Genomic DNA, 26,902 nt, shown 5'->3' with positions numbered 1-26,902 from the left:
ATGCTGCTGTGCACTTAGTGGCCAGAGCAGGAGCCCCTGCTGCTCAAGTTCCTCCCGCTGCACCCAATTCTGCTGGGCGCCAGGCCTCCCCCCACGGTGGGCTCCCCGGGGAGCCCGTTCCGAGTAACCGCAGCGTCACCGGTCCGGGAACTGCTTTCTCCAAGGCTCTCTTGACCCACTTGCTCTTTGAAAAGGGGAAGGAATGGGCCCCTGTGCCAGAGGTACTGGAGCAGCCCAGAGGGCTGGCTGGAGGAAGCCCTGGCTCTGGCCATGAAGGCAACATCAGTGCCTTGACCAGAGCAGGTCTGCACAGGGATGGTTATGCTCGGTGGATGTGGCTGCCTGGGGACCAGGCCGGGGAGAAAAGAAAGTAAAGCCTATGGAGGGTAAAAAGGTAGAAGGAAATGGTGGCTGGCAGAGTCGTGGTAAGTCAGAGCTTCCCAGCGTTGGGAAGACAGCAGGCTGTGGTAGGAGCAGAGCACAGTGAAGTTCAAACGTCCCAGGTGGGGCAGGCCAGGCCCGTGGCGAGGGCCAGAGTGGCCCTGAGTGCTGCCTCCAAAGCAGAGGGGCAGGAAGGGGAGTTGGCGCAGGGGGTGCTTCAGGAGCTGGGAAGACCACACGGAGGAAGCTGACGTCTCGGCTGGGCCTAGCCCTCACACTTTCCTGTAGCTCCCGTTCCAGCCGGAAGCACTGGCTGCCATGGGTTCACGAAGGATGGATGAAGGGCAGCCCACAGGCAAGCTTATCTGGCTTGGCCTTAAGCAGAATCAGTCACTGTCCAAAGGCCAACTGTATGGCGGTCCCCAAAGCGAAGGGTCTTGGGGCTGGCCGATCCCACTTGCTATGCTTTGGGGACAGCACATAATCTGACAAGGGGCGCTGGCTACAGTGCAAAACCTGACCTGAAGGAAAGACCATGAAAAGTGAAGAAACCAGAAAGCAAGCACCCCTGGAATTTCGAGTCCTGCCGCCCTCCCCACTTTAGGTCCAGAGTGCTCAAGGTCAGCAGGATGGGAAGACCTCACTAGAGAAAAATAAAAGTGATGTTTTTTATTTTTTCAAAAAGACAACAGAAAACAACTTTTAGGAAAAAAATGCTACAAATGGTCATTCAAAATTAAGAAATAAAAATTCTTCAAGATCACTGATTTGCAAAAAGGTAAAAGTTGCAGCTGTGGTAAAAAGGCCTTTTAAATTGGACAAGAAAGGCTGTTTGTTTATGAGAAATCACACGAAATCTGGGACAGCAGAATTAGAGCTGCTACACCTTTTGCCACGAATCAAAATCATACAAAATAATCTCAGCCAGACCCAAAGGCCAGGCAGAGATGTGCAAAGGGCAACCCCCAAAGCAAACGTGCTCCCAGCGCTCCCAGCCCTGAGGCCTAGGTGAGCTGGGAGGGACCTGCGGGGTGGAATACAACTGCCTGGCCCTCTGGAACTTCCTCAGGAACACCGGAGGGAGGGGACACACGGGCTGGGAGAAACCCCATCTCCATGACTCAAGATCAAGTCTCTGGCCTGCCAGCCCTGGGCCAGGAATGGCCAAGCTGGGAGGGCCTTGGCCCCTTCACTTCCGGAGCCCTTCCTCGTGTTCCGCCCCCTCCTGCCTCCCGTCTCCTCTGGTCGGTGCTCCCTTGCTTCCCTGGAGTCTGCGGCGAATGGCTCTGCTCGTTCCCTGCCGGGCAGACATACCACAGGGTGAGAAGCCTCCCCACCGCTCATTCCTAAATTGCGAGAAGATGCTCTCTGTGCCGCGGGTTCTGTCTATGGAACAGGATCAAAGGAAAAGTCTTCTTACTCCCGTGGTCTGGTTTATGTTTTTAGGTTGACATTCATAATCCTGTTTTTAGAATCTGATCTAAATTCTTGGCTTCTATTATTAATTTTATCATTTTTTTTCTAGCTTAGGAAGTTTAAAGTGCTCTTTGCCTTAAAAAGAAAGGATTACTTGGACTGCTTCACAATGGCACACCTTCTAATTCTGGGATTTAATAATCTATTCACCTGGAGGGCTTTGGCTCCGGGACAAGGCTTCTATGGCTCTGGGCCTTATTTGTTGTTGTAAGACAGGAGAGAAGGGATATTTCTTATCCAGTTCCCTATTCGCAGTTCAAGAGCACAGGTTAATCTAATTTTTTTAATCTAATTTCTGAAATCAACGATTTTTCCAAACTTACCAGCCATAAATCTGAGCCATATAGATAATGATTTTGAATCTTGGACACTGGTAGCTTTACCTAAGTGTGAGGCACAGCATATAAATATCATAAATATAAAGATGCCCCAGATCCTCCCCTCGTCCTCTGCTATAGTGAAGATTCAGCTTCTGTTGATGATTTCCCTGACCTAACACAAATCAGGCAACAGTCCCTGGAATCCTTTTGTGATGTACTCAGAGCAGGGCTTACCCAGAGGTGCAACTAAATGAGATATGGGACCATGGGCTGAGAATGTAACTTCTACGAGGCCGTAATGATTTCCTACTCCTATTCCCATAGAACACGTGTGAGGATCCAGTAATTCTCTCTCTCTCTCTACACAGACACAGACACGGACACACACACACACACACACCACACACCCCCACCCCATACACCCAGGGTCATAATAGGAGATGGATATTTCCCCTCAAGTCTATGAAAACTCTGCCCCTTCCAGACTCCCTGCCCCTGGCCCACCTGTGCCCTGGGATTGCCTTGGAAAAGGCATTATGTTGATGTTGCCTATGCCTGTCCTCTGAGACCTCAGGACCTCAACGCCAAGAATCCTCCGGGAGTGAGGGTCTTGATTTTGTGGCTCCCTCACTGCCCCTGAGGCCTGTCTGTAAATGACTGCCAGAAACGAATCCCTATGTAAGAACAGGAACACCCCCATCCCACTTTGGGACTGATAACTCCTTGGTTCACTTCCACTGAATTCAGTACACTGAGGCTAGGGTCTGAGCGTGCCATGGGGACACGAAGTAGAGACACAGTCTCACTATGCTGTCACACGTGGACGGGGTATCCATGGCTGGGGCCCCGTCACCAAGAACACACCACAGCAGATTACTCGCATGGCAGATTAGCTATAGCCCTTGGCCTGCCCGCTCGTGGTCATTTCTGCTTGTTGTTGTCTCCCCAAACGTGGAGAAGGAAGAGAGGCAATCTATCAACTTGACACGCCACTTCCCCACACCAGCACATCTGGCAGAGCCCAAGAGAATGCAGAGAGAGCTCTCTTTCTGGGTTATGCCTCTTTTCTCTATTAAATGTAGCATTTGCTGATAAAGTGTATAGTCTAAGAATACTTTTTATAGCCCATCTGGCAGTTTGAATGATACTATTTACAAATGCTATAAATCGATGTGCTAGCTTTTCCTGTGTTATCAAAGTTTTCAGATAAACCAATACGTGGTATAACTCTCCTAAATTAATTCAGATATCAGTATCTGTTCCACTTAGACAGTGAATTATCTAGCTACATTTTCCCCAAAGTCTGGGTCAATTAGACTTGACCAGATATGCCAGGGCTCTGGTATTAGGAATGACATAGTTTATTAAAAACAACAACAACAAACAAACAAAAAACCATTAATAGCATTTCAAGCCTGGTCTGAAAATTTTAGGTGTTTTGAAAAAGAATCCTTCTTTTAAGTGGCTATGAAAGGTATCAGCACAACATCAAAAATTACAAAATCTATTTTTGACTGGATTGCATTTGTGCCTTATATGGGGATCTCCCTGAATGAGGCAACTGAGGAGATTTAGGGAAAGTATTTACAATTAAGGCAATAATCTCATCATATTAGCTAATATCCCTTCAGTAAGGCTAAGAGGAAACAGCCAAGAGAATTATAGAAATTTACCTTTTTTTTTAAAAAAAGAAAAAGGTATAGGGCACAACTTTAATTAACATTTATTTAAATATGAGTGATGCAATTTATGAGGGAGTGTAAAAACAGAAGGTTTAAAGGCTAACAGTTGACCATTACATTGTTTTGCTACACAAATAAACCGTAAGATGAATCAGTGACTTGGTTTAACTAACCTAAAGGTAGCTGGTCTCTCGAGTATGCGGTCTCTCCAAATGATGTTAAATGCTGTGATTCAATGATTAAATATGAAATATGTTTAGGTGGAGGATGTAATCAGAAATGCAACACCCTGATGACAGGAAGAGGGGTGGGTGCTCAGTGTAGAGGACCCAGCCCACTGGGGGATCTGCACACCCTGCCCCCAGCACTTAGCAGGTTGCCCTCATCACAGCACGAGTCTTGCTGCCAAGGGGTTATACGTAGGGTAGGAAGAAGGCACCACTGCAATATTTATAACTTCTTGCCTTGTACCAGAATCAATTACAAAAACATTTTGGAACGCCCTCTTTAAAATATGATCTGGATCAGCTTTATTGAAAGTGAATGCACAGAGATGATGCAGCATAAAGAAATTTTCCCAGTATCGAAGCCCGGGTGATACTTCCTAACTTATTACGAAGAGGAGAATCTGCCAACAGTAGTAGTTACTTATTTTTGCTGAGGGTTCTCTGCTTTTCTGCGTGCTCCACAATCTTCTCTTCCACATAAAGACCCTTCCGCTTTCGTACCGCATTCATGTACTTCCGGGCCTGGTTCTCAGAATCAGCCTTTTCCCCAAAGTGCAAATACTCCTCCTCAGTGGTTGGTACCCAGAAGGGGTCACTGGGAATGATCTTGTAAAAGAAGGTGACAGAATGTGCTAGATTAGACAAGTATACTTTCATTTCAAATGCCAATTCATACAGTCTTAGCTTAAGAATAAAAGTGAAGCAATGAAGAGTTAAGCTTGCTAGAAATGGTAATAAACAAATATGAAGGATCACAGGCGGTATGAACAAATGGAAGTAGATTCAACAAAACTTGTAACAAACATATTATTCTTTATTCCTAGAGCCTTTACATAACACTAAGTAAGAAAACTATTAATTCTGAATAATATAATAGAAAAAACTCTCCCTTTCACTAGGATATACCTGGGTATCAGTGTCACTTCACTAATTTTGCCTTTGTCCTCAGCAAAGACCAACACGTGTTAAGTCCATTCTTGATTATTCTGAGCTTTTTGCTCCAAAATTCAGTGCAGTATTAGGAGCTCAGTATTGCCTACAGATGAAGACCACATTCCACAAGATCAGCTTTATCAGTAATAACAGTGAGATTCTGACTTTTATATGCCTTGTTCTTTTTGTTGTTTTTTCTTATTTCTCAATTGGGAGGAAAGAGGTGGTATTTCTCAAATGGTCTCAAATCCCAACACTTTTCCATTTAAAATGCAGAAATGAAAGAAAAATTTACTTTATAATAGTCACTCTTCAACACAAGAAAAGGAAATGTCTGTGGCCCAGGAAGGGAGAGGTTCTTGGAGGGAGAGAAGAGAGCCCACAGTAATAGGTGAGGGCAAAGCCCCATCCACTTCCCACAGGGAGCCAAGACAGCTGTGCACCAGGAGGGCCAGGCTTCTACTGCCCACTTAGGATGGGCCCAAAGCCACATAAACCAGGTGTGTGGGGACCAGAACCATCCACTCTTCTCTGGAGCTGGAATAACCATGTCTGCCCAGGGCTGTGGCTGAAAATGAGTTGCAGGTCATGAGATAAAAGCCGTCACCTTCTGAAGATCAGACTCGGCCCGTGCTGAGTCTGTTGTCCTGCACCATCCACACTGGTGAAGGCACCAAGCTGAGCCACTGCACACGCTACAGTGAGAGCTATGGCACTCAGGAGGACAGAGGAGGAGAGAATTCCTGCTGAAAATGACCCTGCCAGTAAGATATATAGAAGACAAAAGGAAAACCAGCACCATGAAAGACAGGTGCCAGACTCAACAAAAGGGAGAATGAATAATCAAATAGAGATAATAAGGTAATCTGAAGAGAAAATTCTAGAGAGTTCATTTAAAAATCCTCCAAGAAATAAAGGAGACGGAGGTGGGGAATAGCATCCATAACACGTTAGGCAGTTGTGAAAAAGAAAGAACTAGAAATCCCAGAAATTAAAATTTTAGACATTAAAATTTAAAAAAACACAAAGAAACTCAGTGGGTAGGTTAAACAGAAAACTGCTGAAGGGAGAATAAGTAAATTAAAAAGACAGATTTGATATTCAGAATATATAAAGAACTCTTAGAACTCAACAACAAAAAATCCCAAACAACCCGATAAAAAATGGGCAAAGGACTTGAACAGACATTTCTCCAAAAAAGATATACAAATGGCCAACAAGCAATTGAAAAGACGCTCAACATTATCAGTCATGAAGGAAATTCAAATCAAAACCACAGTGAGGTACCACTTCACACCCACTGGGATGACTATTATTTAAAAAAAAAAAAAAATGGAAAAAAAGTGTTGGTGAGGATGTGGAGAGACCGGAAGCCTCGTGCATTGCTGATAAGAATGTAAGATGCTACAGCCACTGTGGAAAAGTCTGGCGGTTTCTCAAAAAGTTAAACGCAGAATTATCATACGACTCTGCAATTCTACTCATAGGTATATACCCCAAAGGACTGAAAATAGGAACTCAAACAAGTATCAATACATATACATGCAAGAACATAGCAGCACTATTCACAACAGCCGAAAGGTGGAAAAGCCTAAATGTCCATCAATGGACGAACAAACTATGGTATATAATACATACAATGGAATGTTACACAGCCATACAAAGAATACTGATACATGCTAAATGTGGATGTACCTCCAAAACAGTATGCTAAGTGGAAGAAGCCAGACACAGAAGGTTACATAGTATATGATTCCATTTGTATAAAATGTCCAGAATAGATAAATCACAGACATAGAATGCAGACTGACGGTTACCCGGGTCTGGTAGGGGAGTCTGTGTGTAAGCCCAGATCCAGGAAGGGTTTGGCACATCTCTAATTCCAAGGCAGGCGCGGAGGCTGGAGCGAATGTAACGCAGGGGTTGACGGTGCTGGTGCTGAAGTCAGATCTGCATGACTGGGGCAAGTTACTTAAAGGCATCTTGTGCCTTAGTTCTCTCATTTGTAAAGGTGTAATATTAAAAGTCCTAATCTCCTATGATTGTATGAGGACTAAATGAGATCATCAATTTATGTAAAGTCATGCCAGGGATGTAGTAAAAGCACATCACCACTCTCTCTGACACTGCTGAATTCAAGACTAGGGCTACAAGTGTAAAGCACAGTTGAATGGAAGTGGAAGGGGAGAGTCTGGAAACTGGGCAGTGTCTCTGTGTACTTTTATGAACCACCAGCCTACTGTGGCTGGAAAAACAGACCCACTCAAAGAACTGCTCCTGCATTCTGTCCCCGGGAGATGAATCCCTTTGCTTCCACAGTCACCTCTGGGGACCCTGTCTGCCACTCTCCTCCCCCACCCCCAGCCACAACCACATGTCACAACCTCCTAAGTGTGTCAAAGCACAGACCAGTGCCCTCAGGCTGAAGAAAGATGACATGCTAGGTATGAGGACTCAAGTGTCATCAGGGTATACGTCTACAGAGGATAAGCAAAATCTCCAAGGTGCCATTAGCCAAGTATTAGCAGGTTGCTGGGGCCCTGCCACATCCAAGTCTAATCTGACAAGGTACCAGAGTAGTGGGGTGATACTGCTGATCTGGAAGTTCCCACACACTGGTGAGTGGATTCAAAGGGGATGAGAGGCTGGTGGAAGCCTGGGGGCAGGACAAAGGCAGTTGCAGGTGGGGATTTTGTGGCTAGAGACAAGTGGTTGGTAGGAGAGATTCCTGAAACTGGTTGGTGCCACCATACTGGCCCCAGCAGCGAGATGGGACTGGACCAGTCAAGCCATTTCCTGGCCAAAGCCACTGAGGATCTAGGGTACTGTGTTGAAGCTGAGGCTCCCCTCCCCCTTTCCACAGAAGGCCCCCTCTTGCTTAGAGAGGGAAAGAAGAAAGTCAGGAAATGGAACATTTACGTGGGCAGTCATCCACAAAGACTATACTTGTAGGAGACTAGTTTTAAGCCAGTTTTCAGTGCCCTCCTCTAACTAGTTGGATGATAAACCCATCATAGAATATAAAGAAGCCGCATGTTCTTAGCAGGTCTCAGTGGTAGCAGTGAATACATCTTTAATCCTGTTTAAAAAAAGTGACAAATTTTATAAAGAGAAATAAGTGAGGTGTTAGTTGGGAGATATCAGACTCAGACTGGCCAACTGAAGACCAGAGTGTCCTCTTTTCAAAAATGTAACTTCAGAGCTTCAGAAGGGTCCAGTTTTGCCTGGGCCCTCAGCGTATATTTCTGAGGTTTGCTCAGTTTGTTTCCCGAGCCGCCAGGGCTGCTTTCTGTGCCCATCTCCAGCTGCCCGGGGGACTCGACCCGATGCGGGCCCACTGCCCACACCTCTTCTGTCCAGCACGGGCAGCTGCTGTTTTCACCTTCACTCCTCCTGTATCTGTGTGGACATCTGGAAGCTTCTTGCCTCAACATGCCAAACAAACTCTCAGAAAAGGGGCAATGGGGTACACTTTACCAGAAAGTGACTAGCCTGGTCCAGTCCCACCTGACCGTGTTAGGGTCATTTTGAATTTTTCCAGTATGGTAATGACAAGGCAACCCCAAAGGCTGTCCAGGTCTTGCTCCACAGAAAGGCATCCTTGAGGCGACAGAGCAGAGCTTGCTATCAGTTTGGAAGAAAAGATGCTTTCTTCTAACTGGCTCACCCAGAATTCATGTGCCTACAGTGAGAATGTTTTTTTGGCAACTCCACAGCCTAAAGAGGATGCCATTTTCTAACTCACAGGAAGAAAGGCACCCAAGTGCTAGCTGTTGCCCTGAGCATTACTACAAAAAAAAAAAAAAAAAAAGCCTAGAAGAAAAAAGCCATGGGAGCTCTGTTTCAATACTTTGTCCAATTTTCCCTATGGTTATGGCTGGCAGGTGGCAAACACCATGTCCAAAATACACTTCTTCCGTGTGATTGTGATCACTTCTTCCTTACCCTAACGTGAACTTTAGCCCACCCCTCAGGGCTAATCTCAGTATTAAACAGCGAGTCTTGAGGTTATGCTGACATACATGTAGATCAGCACTGGCTGGTAATATTTTTCCTCCTGTGTCTGTTATTAGCTCCTTTTCTTCCTTTTTCATAGAAGGGTAAAACATAGAAAGAGAAATTATGAGATTGCTGACTTCAAAGGTTTCCTCATGGAAAATGCCTGTAATTTTATTTTCTCTATTTTTTGAAGCACTTTCTCTCAAAAGCTCTTGATTGTAAATTATATGGTGTGGTAGAATACAAATGAAAAAAAGTGCCTTGGAGTGAGAAGCCAGATCTCAACAACTGTGTTATTTCTAAACCTAACTATGGGGGAAAAACTGAGACAGCCAGAAAAGATCAGATCAATGACACTTAATTATAATGTAGTTTTCTAGACTTTCAAAAGATTTGAAGCTTTTGGGAACAGGACCATGACAGGTGGCAAGGGGATGACAGAAGGATGGTACAAAACTGGAGCAAACTTTTCCTTGACTACATTTTTCTCTCAAGTTATTTATTAAAGGGCAGATTTGTAATGACAAGCTGTAACTAAGTCAAAAACTAATATTTTTTAAAAACTACTATTAAGTATGTCAGATTAACTTTCAGCCCCCCTGCCCTTTTTTTTTCTTTTAATTTTGAGAGACAAAGGAGATTGAAAAACCATCATGGCTTTCACATTGACAAAAACTGCCTGTTTTGTAAAACTTTGCTGTTTTATATTAACTGTTCCTAAATACTTATTATCCTCTTTTCCTTTGGTATTAGTATTTCAGGTGGGCATACAGATGACCTAGGTTCTTGGGGGAGGGGTAGGTAGGCACACATTTTCTATAAAGCTCAAGACAGTAAATATTTTAGACCGTGGGCCACACGGTCTCTGTTGTAACTACTCAAGTCTGCTTGAAAGCAGCCATATAAAATACGTAAATGAATGGGTATGGCTATATCTGAGTATATTTTATTTACCAAAACAGGTAATGGGTCACAGTTTGCTGACTCCTGAGTGAGTTAAAGACTGCATTGTCCAGCCTCCTTGTCAGATGGAGCCTTGTTAGATGTGGCGGGATGACGTGTTCTGGGCAATGGACTGGGCAGCATCCTCTTAACAGGACTATGCCCTCTTAACGGAGTATGCCCTCTTCCCATTGCCTATTCTTAATGGCCGGTATGCAGAGGTGACAGTAGCAGGTGAAACAACCACTCTGGACCATCGGTGGAAGCCAAGTGTTGAGAAAGGCAGCAAAGTAGCAGAAGCCTGGGCTCCTTCCACAGTGCGCCGCACACCAGCCCTGGACTGCCTCCTGAGACTCAAAAGAGAATCTTCTGCTGAATTTGAGCCACTCTACTTTGAGATCCTTTTGATAGAGCAGCCTTATCTGTTTCCAGATATATAGCTGACAATTGGGAAATGATGAGAAGTTTAATTTATAGATCTTTAAAAAAATGTGCTTTATAAAGTCACTTTCAAGGACAAGGGTGACTACAAAATGATGAGGGGACTTCCCTGGTGGCGCAGTGGTTAAGAATCCGCCTGCCAATGCCAGGGACATGGGTTCGAGCCCTGATCCGGGAAGATCCCACATGCCGCAGAGCAACTAAGCCCATGCACCACAACTACTGAGCCTGTGCTCTAGAGCCGGCGAGCCACAACTACTGAAGCCCGTGTGCCTAGAGCCCGTGCTCCGCAACAAGAGAAGCCACCGCAATGAGAAGCCTGCTTACCGCAACAAAGAGCAGCCCCGGCTCGCCGCAACTAGAGAGCACCTGGGAGCAGCAACAAAGACCCAACGCAGCCACGAAGACCCCACGCAGCCAAAAATTAAAATAAATAAATAAATAAATTTGTATATAAAAAAATAAAATGATGAGGTATTTTAAACAAACAATAGAATAAGTGAATTCAAATATATAATTCTTCCAAAAATGATGCCATTACAAGAGCTCTGAATATGTTTTAGATCTGTATTTACAGAGAATCCCAGGGATCACTTAACCTACACACTCTTTGTTCTGACCAAACATAGTATAACCCAGTTTTCTGAACCAGTGCTGATCAAGGACATTTTTTTTCTTTTTTGAATTTTATTTTATTTATTTATTTTTTATACAGCAGGTTCTTATTAGTTATCCATCTTATACACATCACTGTATACATGACAATCCCAATCTCCCAATTCATCCCGCCACCACCACCCACCCCCCGCCACTTTCCCCTACTTGGTGTCCATACGTTTGTTCTCTACATCTGTGTCTCTATTTCTGCCCTGTAAACCGGTTCATCTATACCATTTTTCTAGGTTCCACATATATCATTAATATATTTGTTTTTCTCTTTCTGACTTACTTCACTCTGTATGACGGTCTCTAGATCCATCCACGTCTCTACAAATGACCCAATTTCGTTCCTTTTTATGGCTGAGTAATATTCCACCGTATATATGTACCACATCTTCTTTATCCATTCGTCTGTCGATGGGCATTCAGGTTGCTTTCATGACCTGGCTATTGTAAATAGTGCTGCAATGAACATTGGGGTGCACGTGTGTTTTCGAACTATGGTTTTCTCTGGGTATATGCCCAGTACTGGGATTTCTGGGTCATATGGTAATTCTATTTTTAGTTTTTTAAGGAACGTCCATACTGTTCTTCCTAGTGGCTGTATCAATTTACTTTCCCACCAACAGCGCAAGAGGGTTTCCTTTTTTCCACACCCTCTCCAGCATTTGTTGTTTGTAGATTTTCTGATGATGCCCATTCTAACCCGTGTGAGGTGATACCTCATTGTAGTTTTTATTTGCATTTCTCTAATAATTAGTGATGTTGAGCAGCTTTTCATGTGCTTCTTGGCCATCTGTATGTCTTCTCTGAAGAAACGTCTATTTAGGTCTTCTGCCCATTTTTGGACTGGTTGTTTGTTTTTTTAATATTGAGCTGCATGAGCTGTTTATAAATTCTGGAGATTAATCCTTTGTCTGTTGATTCGTTTGCAAATATTTTCTCCCATTCTGAGGGTTGTCTTTTCGTCTTGTTTGTAGTTTGCCGTGCAAAAGCTTTTAAGTTTCATTAGGTCCCATTTATGTGTTTATTTTTGTTTTTATTTCCATTACTCTAGGAGGTGGATGAAAAAAGATCTTGCTGTGATTTGTGTCAGAGAGTGTTTTTCCTATGTTTTCCTCTAAGAGTTTTATAGTGTCCAGTCTTATATTTAGATCTTTAATCCATTTTGAGTTTATTTTTGTGTATGGTGTTAGGGAGTGTTCTAATTTCATTCTTTTACACATAGCTGTCCAGTTTTCCCAGCACGACTTATTGAAGAGACTGCCTTTTCTCCATTGTATATCCTCGCCTCCTTTGTCATAGATTAGCTGACCATAGGTATGTGGGTTTATCTCTGGGCTTTCTATCCTGTTCCACTGATCTATATTTGTTTTTGTGCCAGTACCATATTATCTTGATTATTGTAGCTTTGTAGTATTGTCTGAAGTCAGGGAGTCTCATTCCTCCAGCTCCGTTTTTTTCCCTCAAGATTGCTTTGGCTATTCAGGGTCTTTTGTGTTGCCATACAAATTTTAAGATTGTTTGTTCTAGTTCTGTAAAAAATGCCACTGGTAATTTGATAGGCTTTGCATTGAACCTGTAGATTGCTTTGGTAGTAGAGTCATTTTCACAATATTGATTTTTTCAATCCAAGAACAGGGTATATCTCTCCATCTGTTGGTGTCATCTTTAATTTCTTTCATCAGTGTCTTAGTTTTCTGCATACAGGTCTTTTGTCTCCCTAGGTAGCTTTATTCCTAGGTATTTTATTCTTTTTGTTGCAATGGTAAATGGGAGTGTTTCCTTAATTTCTCTTTCAGATGTTTCATCATTAGTATATAGGAATACAAGAGATTTCTGTGCATTAATTTTGTATCCTGCAACTTTACCACATTCATTGATTAGCTCTAGTAGTTTTCTGGTGGCATCTTTAGGTTTCTCTATGTATAGTATCATGTCATCTGCAAACAGTGACAGTTTTACTTCTTCTTTTCCAATTTGTATTCCTTTTATTTCTTTTTCTTCTCTGATTGCCATGGCTAGGACTTCCAAAACTGTGTTGAATAATAGTGGCGAGAGTGGACATCCTTGTCTTGTTCCTGGTCTTAGAGGAAATGCTTTCAGTTTTTCACCATTGAGAATGATGTTTGCTGTGGGTTTGTCATATACGGCCTTTATTATGTTGAGGTAGGTTCCCTCTATGCCCACTTTCTGGAGAGTTTTTATCATAAATGGGTGTTGAATTTTGTCAAAAGCTTTTTCTGCATCTACTGAGATGATCATATGGTTTTTATTCTTCAGTTTGTTAATATGGTGTATCACATTGATTGATCTGCATATATTGAAGAATCCTTGCATCCCTGGGATAAATCCGACTTGATCATGGTGTATGATTCTTTTAATGTGTTGTTGGATTCTGTTTGCTAGTATTTTGTTGAGGACTTTTGCACCTATATTCATCAGTGATACTGGTGTGTAATTTTCTTTTTTTGTAGTACCTCTGTCTGATTTTGGTATCAGGGTGATGGTGGCTTCATAGAATGAGTTTGGGAGTGTTCCTTCCTCTGCGAATTTCTGGAAGAGTTTGAGAAGGATGGGTGTTAGCTCTTCTCTAAATGTTTGATAGAATTCACCTGTGAAGCCATCTGGTCTTGGACTTTTGTTTGTTGGGAGATTTTTAATCATAGTTTCAATTTCATTACTTGTGATTGGTCTGTCCATACTTTCTATTTCTTCCTGGTTCAGTCTTGGAGGGTTATACCTTTCTAAGAATTCGTCCATTTCTTCCAGGTTGTCCATTTTATTGGCATAGTTGCTTGTAGTACTCTCTTAGGATGCTTTGTATTTCTGCGGTGTCCATTGTAACTTCTCCTTTTTCATTTCTAATTTTATTGATTTGAGTCCTCTCCCTCTTTTTCTTGATGAGTCTGGCTAATGGTTTATCAATTTTGTTTATCTTCTCAAAGAACCAGCTTTTAGTTTTATTGATCTTTGCTATTGTTTTCTTTGTTTCTATTTCATTTATTTCTGCTCTGATCTTTATGATTTCTTTCCTTCTACTAACTTTGGTTTTGTTTGTTCTTCTTTCTCTAGCTCCTTTAGGTGTAAGGTTAGATTTTTTTATTTGACATTTTTCTTGTTTCTTGAGGTAGGACTGTATTGCTATAAACTTCCCTCTTAGAACTGCTTTTGCTGCATCCCATAGGTTTTGGATAGTCGTGTTTTCATTGTCATTTGTCTCTAGGTATTTTCTGATTTCATCTTTGATTTCTTCAGTGATCTCTTGGTTATTTAGTAACGCATTGTTTAGCCTCCATGTATTTGTTTTTTACGTTTTTTTCCCTGTAATTGATTTCTTTTTTTTTTTTTTTTAAAGATTTTTTTGATGTGGACCATTTTTAAATTTATTTATTTGTTTATTTATGGCTGTGTTGGGTCTTCGTTTCTGTGCAAGGGCTTTCTCTAGTTGTGGCAAGCGGGGGCCACTCTTCATCGCGGTGCACGGGCCTCTCACTGTCGCGGCCTCTCGTTGCGGAGCACAGGCTCCAGACGCGCAGGCTCAGTAATTGTGGCTCACGGGCTCAGTTGCTCCGCGGCATGTGGGATCTTCCCAGACCAGGGCTCGAACCCGTGTCCCCTGCATTGGCAGGCAGATTCTCAACCACTGCGCCACCAGGGAAGCCCCCTGTAATTGATTTCTAATCTCATAGTGTTGTGGTCAGAAAAGATGCTTGACATGATTTCAATTTTCTTAAATTTACCGAGGCTTGATTTGTGACCCAGGATGTGATCTACCCTGGAGAATGTTCCATGTGCACTTGAGAAGAATATGTAATCTGCTGTTTTTGAATGGAATGTCTTATAAATATCAATTAAATCTATCTGGTCTATTGTGTCATTTAAAGCTTGTGTTTCCTTATGAATTTTGTCTGGATGATCTGTCCATTGGTGTAAGTGAGATGTTAAAGTCCCCCCTATTATTATGTTACTGTTGATTTCCTCTTTTATAGCTGTTAGCAGTTGCTTTATGTATTGAGGTGCTCCTATGTTGGGTGCATATACATTTATAATTGTTATATCTTCTTGGATTGATCCCTTGATCATTATGTAATGTCCTTCCTTGTCTCTTGTAACATTCTTTATTTTCAAGTCTATTTTATCTGATATGAGTATTGCTACCCCAGCTTCCTTTTGATTTCCATTTGCATGGAATCTCTTTTCCCATCCCTTCACTTTCAGTCTGTATGTGTCCCTAGGTCTGAAGTGGGTCTCTTGTAGACAGCATATATATGGGTCTTATTTTTGTATACATTCAGCAAGCCTGTGTCTTTTGGTTGGAGCATTTAATTCATTCACGTTTAAGGTAATCATCGATATGTATGTTCCAATTACCATTTTCTTAATTGTTTTGGGTTTGTTTTTGTAGGTCCTTTTCTTCTGTTGTGTTTCCCACTTAGAGAAGTTCCTTTAGCATTTGTTGTGGAGCTGGTTTGGTGGTGCTGAATTCTCTTAGCTTTTGCTTGTCTGTAAAGCTTTTGATTTCTCCATCGAATCTGAATGAGATCCTTGCCGGGTAGAGTAATCTTGGTTGTAGCTTCTTCCCTTTCACCACTTTAAATATATCATGCCACTCCCTCTGGCTTGCAGAGTTTCTGCTGAGAAATCAGCTGTTAACCTTATGGGAGTTCCCTTGTATGTTATTTGTCGTTTTTCCCCTGTTGGTTTCAGTAATTTTTCTTTGTCTTTAATTTTTGCCAGTTTGATTACTATGTGTCTCGGCGTGTTTCTCCTTGAGTTTATCCTGCCTGGGACTCTCTGCACTTCCTGGACTTGGGTGGCTATTTCCTTTCCCATGTTAGGGAAGTTTTCAACTCTAATCTCTTCAAATATTTTCTCACGTCCCTTCTCTCTCTCTTCTCCTTCTGGGACCCCTATAATGTCAATGTTGCTGCATTTAATGTTGTCCCAGAGGTCTCTTAGGCTGTCTTCATTTCTTTTCATTCTTTTTTCTTTATTCTGTTCCACGGCAGTGAATTCCACCATTCTGTCTTCCAGGTCACTTATCCGTTCTTCTGCCTCAGTTATTCTGCTATTGATTCCTTCTAGCGTAGTTTTCATTTCAGTTATTGTATTGTTCATCTCTGTTTGTTTGTTCTTTAATTCTTCTAGGTCCTTGTTAAACATTTCTTGCATCTTCTCGATCTCTGCCTCCATTATTTTTCCGAGGTCCTGGATCATCTTCACTATCATTATTCTGAATTCTTTTTCTGGAAGGCTGCCTATCTCCACTTCATTTAGTTGTTTTTCTCGGGTTTTATCTTGCTCCTTCATCTGGTACATAGCCCTCTGCCTTTTCATCTTGTCTATCTTTCTGTGAATGTGGTTTTTGTTCCACAGGCTGCATTGTAGTTCTTCTTCCTTCTGCTGTCTGCCCTCTGGTGGATGAGGCTATCTAAAAGGCTTGTGCAAGTTTCCTGATGGGAGGGACTGGTGGTGGGTAGTGTTGGGTGTTGCTCTGGTGGGCAGGGCTCAGTAAAACTTTAATCCGCTTGTCTGCTGATGGCTGGGGCTGGGTTCCCTCCCTGTTGGTTGTTTGGCCTGAGGCGACCCAACACTGGAGCCTACCTGGGCTCTTTGGTGGGGCTAATGGTGGACTCTGGGAGGGCTCATGCCAAGGAGTACTTCCCAGAACTTCTGCTGTCAGTGTCCTTGTCCTCATGGTGAGACAGAGCCACCCCCCACCTCTGCAGGAGACCCTCCAACACTAGCAGGTAGGTCTGGTTCAGTCTCCTATGGGGTCACTGCTCCTTCACTTGGGTCCCGATGTGCACACTACTTTGTGTGTGCCCTCCAAGATTGGAGTCTCTGTTTCCCTCAGTCCTGTCAAAGTCCTGCAATCAAATCCCGCTAGCCTTCAAAGTCTGATTCTCTAGGTATTCCTCCTCCCGTTGCCAGACCCCCAGGTTGGGAAGCCTGAGGTGGGGCTCAGAACCTTCACTGCAGTGGGTGGACTTCTGTGGTATAATTGTTCTCCAGTTTTGCGTCACCCACCCAGCGGTTATGGGATTTGATTTTATTGTGATTTCGCCCCTCCTACCATCTCATTGCAGCTTCTCCTTTGTCTTTGGATGTGGGGTATCCTTTTTTGGTGAGTTCCAGTGTCTTCCTGTCGATGACTGTTCAGCAGTTAGTTGTGATTCCAGTGCTCTCGCGAGAGGGAGTGAGCACACGTCCTTCTACTCTCAAGGCCATCTGAATGAGATGGACGACTTGTCATCTCTAAGATATTCAGAAGCATGAGCTGCAAGTTCTGAAGGCAGTTTTCAGCAACAGCAGCACAAATGAAGAAAGTGTTTCACTTCTCAAGGTCATTACTTTGAAGTGGAATAAGTCTCTCTTCAGTTCTAAGCATCATTTAGCTGCACTGTCCTGTAATCACACATCTGGTCACTAAAACACATGGGGGATAACGCTAATGTTTTTCATTAGGAACATCAGTAATATATTTACACTATAGACATAGTTCTTCAGAAGTTGCCTTTATAAATCCATTCCTTCTACTTCTTACTGGTTTGTGTTTTTATGTAAAAGTTGAGTGCCAAAAACCAAAACCAAAAAGCTAGAAGTTTGGATAAGTGGGAAATTACTACCCATAAGTGTGGGCATTAACAAATAAATGTTTTGTGCTACTGCTTTCTACATAATGAAGTACAGCAATGGCATCTATTCAGATATAGGCCAATAAAACCATCAAAACATCATTTAGTTTCTAGAAAAAGATGCAAGAAAAATTTCATAGTAAGTCACTGTTAAAATGTAGTTTGTACTGACAACCAAAAAAATGTAACCTAAATTAGAACAATATTAACTTTAGTTCTATCAAGCACTAAGAATGTAACTTTCTCTTTTTAAGGAGAAGCAGACACAATTGAGCGTTTTGGACTAGCAACTTCACTTGTATCAATTTAGATGATATGAACTTGCCCAGCTAAAATTAAATTTGCCTTGTCCAAAGTTAGTTTTGCTGAAGTGTCACCTTTCTTTACTTTGCCAGATTCACTTGACTATAGAATTCATTTTAAAGAGAAAGTTCTCCCTCAATTATTCCCATTCCTCTATACTGTCTAAATTTAAACTGCTCATTGGAAGCATTCTAGAGAAAGGGACCCAGCTGGCTAAAGAAAGTGAAAGAAGTAAAAAGAGCTTAGCACTGAACCTAAACCATGAGCTTTGTTTAAATAGTTTAAGGAAAAAGTCTGGATTATTTGTGTGAAGTTGAGTGCAATGCCACATTGCTGAGAGAGAGCCAAAAGGAACATGACACGGACTCTAAGAATGTTGACAAGAAAACAATCTTCATGCCAGGGAGGGCCTACCAGTGTCAGGCACTAGGCTAGATATTCCATATACCTTATATCTCAGGGGCAAAACAAACTCAGGGAGGTTCCACAATTTGTCCAAATAAGTGGCAGAATTAATATTTGAAACCAGGACTTCTCAACACCAAAGTCAATGCTCCTTCCACTAAACTATACACCTCCACGGTACAAGAGAATAATGTGAAGTTACTTAGGTTCCCTGTAAACAGTGACAACAGAACTTTCTTAAAACCACCTTTCAAACTTACAACCTACAGTTTAAAAATGCTATTCCTGGCCTTAAGGCTTTGTCTTGAAACATAACACATTGCTTTCTGCACATGCCCTACAGCTTTCCTTCACTGCTTCTCACACAGGCACCCTCCAACCCAATGTCCTTCTCTCCTCCTTAGCTGCTAGCTTCTACCTTTCCTTTAAGGATCTGTTCACAAAGGCCGGTCTGACCTCCCCGTCCTTTCTTGTTATTATTTTCTTGGCCTAAGTTAAAAAACAATGTGTTCACAATCTTGTCTTCTCTCCCAAGCAGTGTGGACCTGTTAAGTTTGCATTTCTGATTACAGATAAGGTTTACCTTTCACCTACCTTTCCCTACACTGACAATGAAGTGTTCTGATGAGCCATTTTATTCCACAACACTTGAAAGCTACAGGAGCCTCGAATCTCTATAATGGGGACTGAAGAACATGTAACACGTAATAATTTAAAGGTGTCCCTTGTAAGAAGCATAACTGTTTGCCTTTAAATGCTAGAAGTACTTTTTCCCCAGAAAAAACAATACCTTAAAGTTTCACTTTCAAAATATCTGTGGTTTTCTTATCTACAACATTATCTTTGGAGGGAAAAAAGGGATTAAATGTTCTGTCTTAAATTTTACATCAAATGAAAAAAAAAAAAGAATACATATGTGTGTGTGTATTACAAAGCACATATAACCTAAGGCTCATTCAATCTGGATGAAAAAATGCCATCTGCTTTGTCCTGTCCATTTGACTGAGCAGAGCCAGAGGAAGGCCACATGGTCTGGGAAGTAGTCTGCTACTCTTGGCGCCATCTATAAGGAAGCACATCCGTAGATGCAAAGGAAGGAACGGGGATTTGGATTCTTACCTCCCAATGGCTAAATATCAGCTGCGGGCTGGCCAGGCCACTTGTCCTCTTCCTGATTTCATCAGCAAAGCCAAAGCTTTCAGCCACGGGCAGCACAGCCTTGATGATGAACATGTCTGTCCCCTCTTTCATTTCCTCTTGTAGCACTCGACCTTCTCTCTTTGACAAGACAGCATAGACCCGACCTGCAAAGCCATATACACCTTTTAAATTCATTGACCGGTTACATGTCTTGAGCGACACGAAGATGGGACTACTCCTGTACCCTGTAACAATCAACTAATGATTAAGTTTGTTCCCAATAATTTTGGTTTACAAAAGCATGGGAAATTTTCAAGTGTTTATTTAAACAGTAAAGCGTTGACAATTATAGAAAAATTAGAAACAAATGATAACAAAAGGTGAAATCACCCCAAACTGCATTACCCAAAGACAATCTCCTCAACACAGTGTGAGAAGCAGGAGACTTTAAAAGGACCTTTTGATACAATTTCACTACAAGCTGTCTTTGGGTCTGAAATCCAACGAGATGAGTGTGACTGGGCTTTGTAAATGTTAAAATATTCTAATAATTTCAAGACATTATTAATGTGATGATGATAATTATCATGATGACAGGCTATTTGGGACTAGTAAGCAATCAACTGGCTCAATGACATTTCTATACTAAAAACTAAAGCCGCACATGTATATATGCTTGCTCGTATTTGTTTTAAGCTGATAATATTTCAGTTGTACAAATATAAGGGTTTTATTCCCTGAAAACTGATAGCCTGGAATCTTTAATGTCTGGTAACAATTTTTTCTGCCACGTCACAGGAATTCTATCAAATCCTCTTGGCTAACACTTTTATTTCATCTTTAGGCACAATTCTGCCTTCCACTCAGGAGGGAGACCCCTTCCCCTCTGACTGGCTTCTGTATGACTGCCTCTGGGTGCTCCGACTATCCATTCAACTAGTAAGCAGAACAGACTGCAGAGATAAACTGGAGATCACAGACAACTGGAAGGAACTTGCTTTAGCTAATGGGTACACTCTTTAATGCCCCCACTTTCACCTTCCACTTAGAAAAAATAATTTTAATTACGTAAGTGATCTATAAATATATTATCCTTAAAGATTTACACATTGCAGTGAAGCAGAGTGCAAGTCTCCTCTGACTACCACACTGAGTTCTGGACTCTGCCCTCCGTCCTAAATAACTGGGTGGTGATCTGGTATGGATGTCACCCACCTTACTTATTTTTTATTTTTTAGACTAGGCACTGAGGACACAGGGCAAACTTTTCTCTCTGACTCAGATTTCCCCCTGGTGGTGGTTATTAGGAAGGATAAAGGAAAACAAATGGCAGGAAACCCATTGTGTCGCAAGGCTTAAAAATTTAAAAAAAACCTTAAAAACTCCGGCAGGCCTTCTGCATCTCTTGGCTTAGCATCAAAACAAATAAATTAAAAATTCCATCAGTGATGACAGGCACAGTTGTCCTCTTCCCCACTCCCACGCCGGCCTCCACAGTTTCCCCTGCTTCCTGCCCCACATGCCCTAAGGGACCGCCTCTCGCGTCTTCACTGTGTGCTCTTTCTTTAACACCCAGGCTCTACCGGTTGCCCTGAGCTCTATTAAAACTGTTTCCTTGAAATTTCACAATAATTTTCATATTCCTATCCTAAATGTCTTTTTCTCAATCCTCATTCTCTGTGATTTCTCTGCGGTTTCTGCAGCTACTGATCAACACCCTCTCTGACAAATCTCTCCAATCTTAGCGTCACCTTCCTTTGACCGCTGGCCCTCTAACATCCATCATTCTACTGTCTACTACAATAATTCTTAAGGGTATGACTTCTTCCTAAGAGTATTCTTTGAGGCTCCATACTCTTCTCCAAACAAACTTTCCCTTCAGAAAGCCCATTCATTTCTCATTTGTGTGGTTTAAATTATTAACTTTATGTCTGGGACTCCTGGGACTCTATTTCTAAGCCTGGCCTCTCACTGGACCTCCAATCCCACATTTACTGGGACTGTGGCTGCCAGGGCATCTCCACAGTGCAGTGCAACTTCCTTTTAAATTCAACGTGTCTAAGACACAATACATTGCCTATTGCAAAAGGCAACTCCACTCCTCAATTTTAAAGTCATTTCCCCTGTCATTCACACTAGAAATCTCAGAGTCAGAGAATCACAGAACAGTGGGCTAGAAGGGAACTCAGGGGTCAAGTTCTACCACAGTAGTCATTTAGATTCTGCTTGCATACATCTAGAACTCACTTCCTCCCAGGGCAGGCCATTACATCTTTGGACAGCGCTGATTGGTAGACAATTCTTGAGCCCCAAGTTTCTAACCATTAGGCCCAGTTTTTGTCCTATGGGACAGGTTTAACCCCTCGTCCACAGACCAGCCTTTAAGCTACTTGAAGACAGTATCCAGCCTTCTCTTCTCCAGTCTGAACACCTCCTCTCTGTCACGACCTTCCTTTCCTGTTCCATCCTGACCACTTGCCTATTTGAACGACTACAATTTACTTACGTTGCTTTTGGAACGCAGTTTCTAGAACTGAAAGCCATATTTTAGGTACAGTCTGAAAAGCTCTTGAAAAAAGCAGAATTAGTGTCTTTATTAGTGATCCCCTCTAGGTTATATATGACTTGCCTGAGATTCTTATGAGAAAAAAAACTTACTGTAATAGCTACCATGTGTGAACTAGTCATCTTTATTTACTCCTCTACCTCACTCTAAGGAAAGTTTTAAGGTGGTTTATGGAAGTAAATACAAAACAATGGGGTGGGGAGGGAGAAAGAATGAGTAAATTGGGGCAAGCAGACTATGAAGAGCTGGGCCAGCAGGGACGAGCCGCCTGACTGCTGCTGCAGAGGCTGGCTGCCCCTCCCCCTCCTTCATGGGTCTTGCCAGCAGGCTTGGATCAATAATTATAATGGGAACTGAAAGTAATTAATCATGTAATTTTGGGCCATTCCATTTTAATTCCACTAAAACTAAATCCTAAAACTGGGACACAGTGATGGATCACTGAACAATGGAAAACAGCTATAACAAAACCTTCCAAATACACTTGGCGCTCATGACAGGTGTGTCCAATGCTTGGATGCACTCAGGGACCCTCTCCACTGCTGAGGTTACACTGAGAAATGAATGCAGTCCTATCAATGAGGATTTCTGATCATGTGGCCCCTGACAGAATATTTTGATACCCCTTCAACTGGTCATAACACCTCAGGCATTTGTTCACTCACTCAAAGGAAGATCACGGTGTGCCCTACCGTACGCAAGGCACCAGGGAAGAGGCATCCATCAGGAAAGAAGCGGCAACAGAAAGGTTAATCGCCTGAACTGGTTTTGATCAGGGCTCCACTTTTAATGACTACACTATAAATGTCTCAGCCTGTACTCCAGGCCCTCTATGACCTGGCAGGAACCCACTACTCCAGCTCCTGAAACTGCCAGACCCTAGAGCACAGAGCACAGACTCTACGCTCTAAGCCAAGGTAAACCACTCACTGCCCACAGGACACGTTTGAGGTTTTTCCACTCTGAGCTCACAGTTTCTCCAACTCAGAATACTCTTAGCCCAGCTTTATAGTCAAATCCTTTTCATCATTTAAAGACCATTCAAAAACAACTCGTTCCACGAAGTGTTCTGTGAGATCCCAGGATCAAAATAATCTCTTCACCATTTGGGCTTTACTGAACCTAATCTGTTCTTTCGTGGCATTACAGATTCTTATATACATATCTTCTTCTTCCATAATAGGCAGTTAAGATTGATCTGCAGATTCTACCATCTTTAGAGCTGAAAGTTTGGCAATTAAAGGTATGTTATTTTTTTTCAGAATTTAGGAAAGGAAGCAGCTGTCCACAGCAATGTTTTCTCTAATAGTAAACAAACAGGAAACAATGTGAATTTCCAATTTGGGGATGACGGGAAGTAAATTACAGCACATCAAATTGATAGGATATTACGCAGAGGTTAAAATGAAAATTATGAATACTAAGTAGCCAAATGGAAGTGTGTTTATAAAACAAATAATAAATGTAAAAAGCAAAACATCAAACTGCCTATACCATAATGCATAATAGCCATGCAAAATGTACTATTATGGACAAAGATGGTAAAAGAAAATGAAAAATGATAGGCTGACTTCCAAGGAGGAAGATTTTTCTTTCATCTTGTGGTTTCTGTTACTGTCGGTAACACTTGCGGCATAACTTCAATTAAAAACACACACACACAAAGAAATCAGTGGGCATTTCTTATTCTTATAAACTAGGTCACACAAACCTCTTTTCCTTTTGTCACAGAACAACCAGACTGCTAAATCAAGCAAATGTGGTCGACAGGATGCAGGTGGTCTTCAACCAAATATGAGATAAAGTGTGCTGTGGACGTAATGGGGAATGTGGGCTGGTTGCTATTGGATAGAAATGGATGTTAACAAGTCACTCCCACCCTGGAAGGATGTCCTTAGTGAACTGTCAGTGCTCTGCTCACAGCTCTGTGTCCTTACTCTGATAATCAGCCACTTAAAAATTCAGAAGGCATGGTGATCAAATCCAAAGTTGACATGAAGCTGGCAAAGGTAATAAATTCTTTGACAGAATCAGGATAACTAGGTAAGGACCCAAATTTAATAAGACACAGTATGGGTAAATGCAAGGTTTTATTGTTGGGTTCAACCAACCAGTGTCCAGGATTAGAAAGGTAATGCTGCAGAGCAGTGTCTATAAAACCAACTGGAAAGGAGTTTACTTTAAGTTCAACAGAGGTCTTCAGTGCTGTGGTACAAAGAAAGCCAATTTAATACCTAGCTGATGAACTCAAAATTATTCCATCCATCATCAAAACCAATTTCAAAGTACAATCACTTTCAAAAGATTTACCCTGTTTTGACAGTTACAGAAAGATAGACAAGATGAAAAGGCAGAGGGCTATGTACCAGATGAAGGAACAAGAAAAAAACCCAGAAAAACAACTAAATGAAGTGGAGATAGGCAACCTTCCAGAAAAAGAATTCAGAATAATGATAGTGAAGATGATCCAGGACCTCGGAATAAGAATGGAGGCAAAGATTGAGAAGATGCAAGAAATGATTAACAAAGACCTAGAAGAATTAAAGAACAAACAAACAGAGATGACCAATACAATAACTGAAATGAAAACTACACTAGAAGGAATCAATAGCAGAATAACTGAGGCAGAAGAACGGATAAGTGACCTGGAAGACAGAATGGTGGAATTCACTGCTGCGGAACAGACTAAAGAAAAAAGAATGAAAAGAAATGAAGACAGCTTAAGAGACCTCTGGGACAACATTAAACGCAACAACATTCGCATTATAGGGGTCCCAGAAGGTGAAGAGAGAGAGAAAGGACCAGAGAAAATATTTGAAGAGATTATAGTCGAAAACTTCCCTAACATGGGAAAGGAAATAGCCACCCAAGTCCAGGAAGCGCAGAGAGTCCCATACAGGATAAACTCAAGGAGAAACACGCCAAGACACATAGTAATCAAAGTGGCAAAAATTAAAGACAAAGAAAAATTATTGAAAGCAGCAAGGGAAAAACGACAAATAACATACAAGGGAACTCCCATAAGGTTAACAGCTGATTTCTCAGCAGAAACTCTGCAAGCCAGAAGGGAGTGGCATGATATACTTAAAGAGATGAAAGGGAAGAACCTACAACCAAGATTACTCTACCCGGCAAGGATCTCATTTAGATTTGATGGAGAAATCAAAAGCTTTACAGACAAACAAAAACTAAGAGAATTCAGCACCACCAAACCAGCTCTACAACAAATGCTAAAGGAACTTCTCTAAGTGGGAAACACAAGAGAAGTAAAGGACCTACAAAAACAAACCCAAAACAATTAAGAAAATGGTCATAGGAACATACATATCGATAATTACCTTAAACGTGAATGAATTAAATGCCCCAACCAAAAGACACAGACTGGCTGAATGGATACAAAAACAAGACCCATATATATGCTGTCTACAAGAGACCCACTTTAGACCTAGGGACACATACAGACTGAAAGTGAGGGGATGGAAAACGATATTCCATGCAAATGGAAATCAAAAGAAAGCTGGAGTAGCTATACTCATATCAGATAAAATAGACTTTAAAATAAAGAATGTTACAAGAGACAAGGAAGGACACTACATAATGATCAAGGGATCAATCCAAGAAGAAGATATAACAATTATAAATATATATGCACCCAACATAGGAGCACCTCAATACATAAGGCAACTGCTAACAGCTATAAAAGAGGAAATTGACAGTAACACAATCATAGTGGGGGACTTTAACACCTCACTTACACCAATGGACAGATCATCCAAAATGAAAATAAATAAGGAAACAGAAGCTTTAAATGACACAATAGACCAGATAGATTTAATTGATATATATAGGACATTCCATCCAAAAACAGCAGATTACACGTTCTTCTCAAGTGCGCACAGAACATTGTCCAGGATAGATCACATCTTGGGTCACAAATCAAGCCTCAGTAAATTTAAGAAAATTGAAATCATATCAAGCATCTTTTCTGACCACAACGCTATGAGATTAGAAATGAATTACAGGGAAAAAAACGTAAAAAAGACAAACACATGGAGGCTAAACAATACATTACTAAATAACCAAGAGATCACTGAAGAAATCAAAGAGGAAATAAAAAAATACCTAGAGACAAATGACAATGAAAACACGACTACCCAAAACCTATGGGATGCAGCGAAAGCAGTTCTAAGAGGGAAGTTTATAGCTATACAAGCCTACCTAAAGAAACAAGAAAAATCTCAAATAAACAATCTAACCTTACACCTAAAGAAACTAGAGAAAGAAGAACAAACAAAACCCAAAGTTAGCAGAAGGAAAGAAATCATAAAGATCAGAGCAGAAATAAATGAAATCGAAACAAAGAAAACAATAGCAAAGATCAATAAAACTAAAAGTTGGTTCTTTGAGAAGATAAACAAAATTGATAAACCATTAGCCAGACTCATCAAGAAAAAGAGGGAGAGGACTCAAATCAATAAAATCAGAAATGAAAAAGGAGAAGTTACAACAGACACTGCAGAAATACAAAGCATCCTAAGAGACTACTACAAGCAACTTTATGCCAATAAAATGGACAACCTGGAAGAAATGGACAAATTTTTAGAAAGGTATAACCTTCCAAGACTGAACCAGGAAGAAACAGAAAATATGAACAGACCAATCACAAGTAATGAAATTGAAACTGTGATTAAAAATCTTCCAACAAACAAAAGTCCAGGACCAGATGGCTTGACAGGTGAATTCTATCAAACATTTAGAGAAGAGCTAACACCTATCCTTCTCAAAC

General features: G+C 41.6%; 1 protein-coding gene across 4 annotated transcripts in view; it reads right to left on the bottom strand.

Annotated features, from left to right (window-relative positions):
• Positions 1–4,365: 4,365 nt before the first annotated feature.
• Positions 4,366–26,902, bottom strand: part of EFL1 (elongation factor like GTPase 1) — a 138,768-nt gene continuing 116,231 nt past the window's right edge. For 3 of the 4 annotated variants that reach the window (XM_082388484.1, XM_082388486.1, XM_082388485.1), the window contains 2 exons: positions 19,530–19,714; positions 4,366–4,692 (listed from right to left, as the gene is read on the bottom strand). In XM_082388484.1, the coding sequence (XP_082244610.1) occupies positions 4,504–4,692; positions 19,530–19,714 (374 nt within the window). In that variant the 3' untranslated portion in view covers positions 4,366–4,503. The remainder of the gene's footprint in view (positions 4,693–19,529; positions 19,715–26,902) is intronic. The other variant, XR_014243483.1, reaches the window with a different exon arrangement.

Source organism: Balaenoptera borealis, assembly GCF_965194805.1.
Source record: "Balaenoptera borealis genome assembly, chromosome: 3".
Classification (NCBI taxonomy): Eukaryota; Metazoa; Chordata; class Mammalia; order Artiodactyla; family Balaenopteridae; genus Balaenoptera; species Balaenoptera borealis.
The sequence above is the reverse complement of the archived record's forward strand: the minus strand, read 5'-3'. Positions and strand labels throughout refer to the sequence as shown.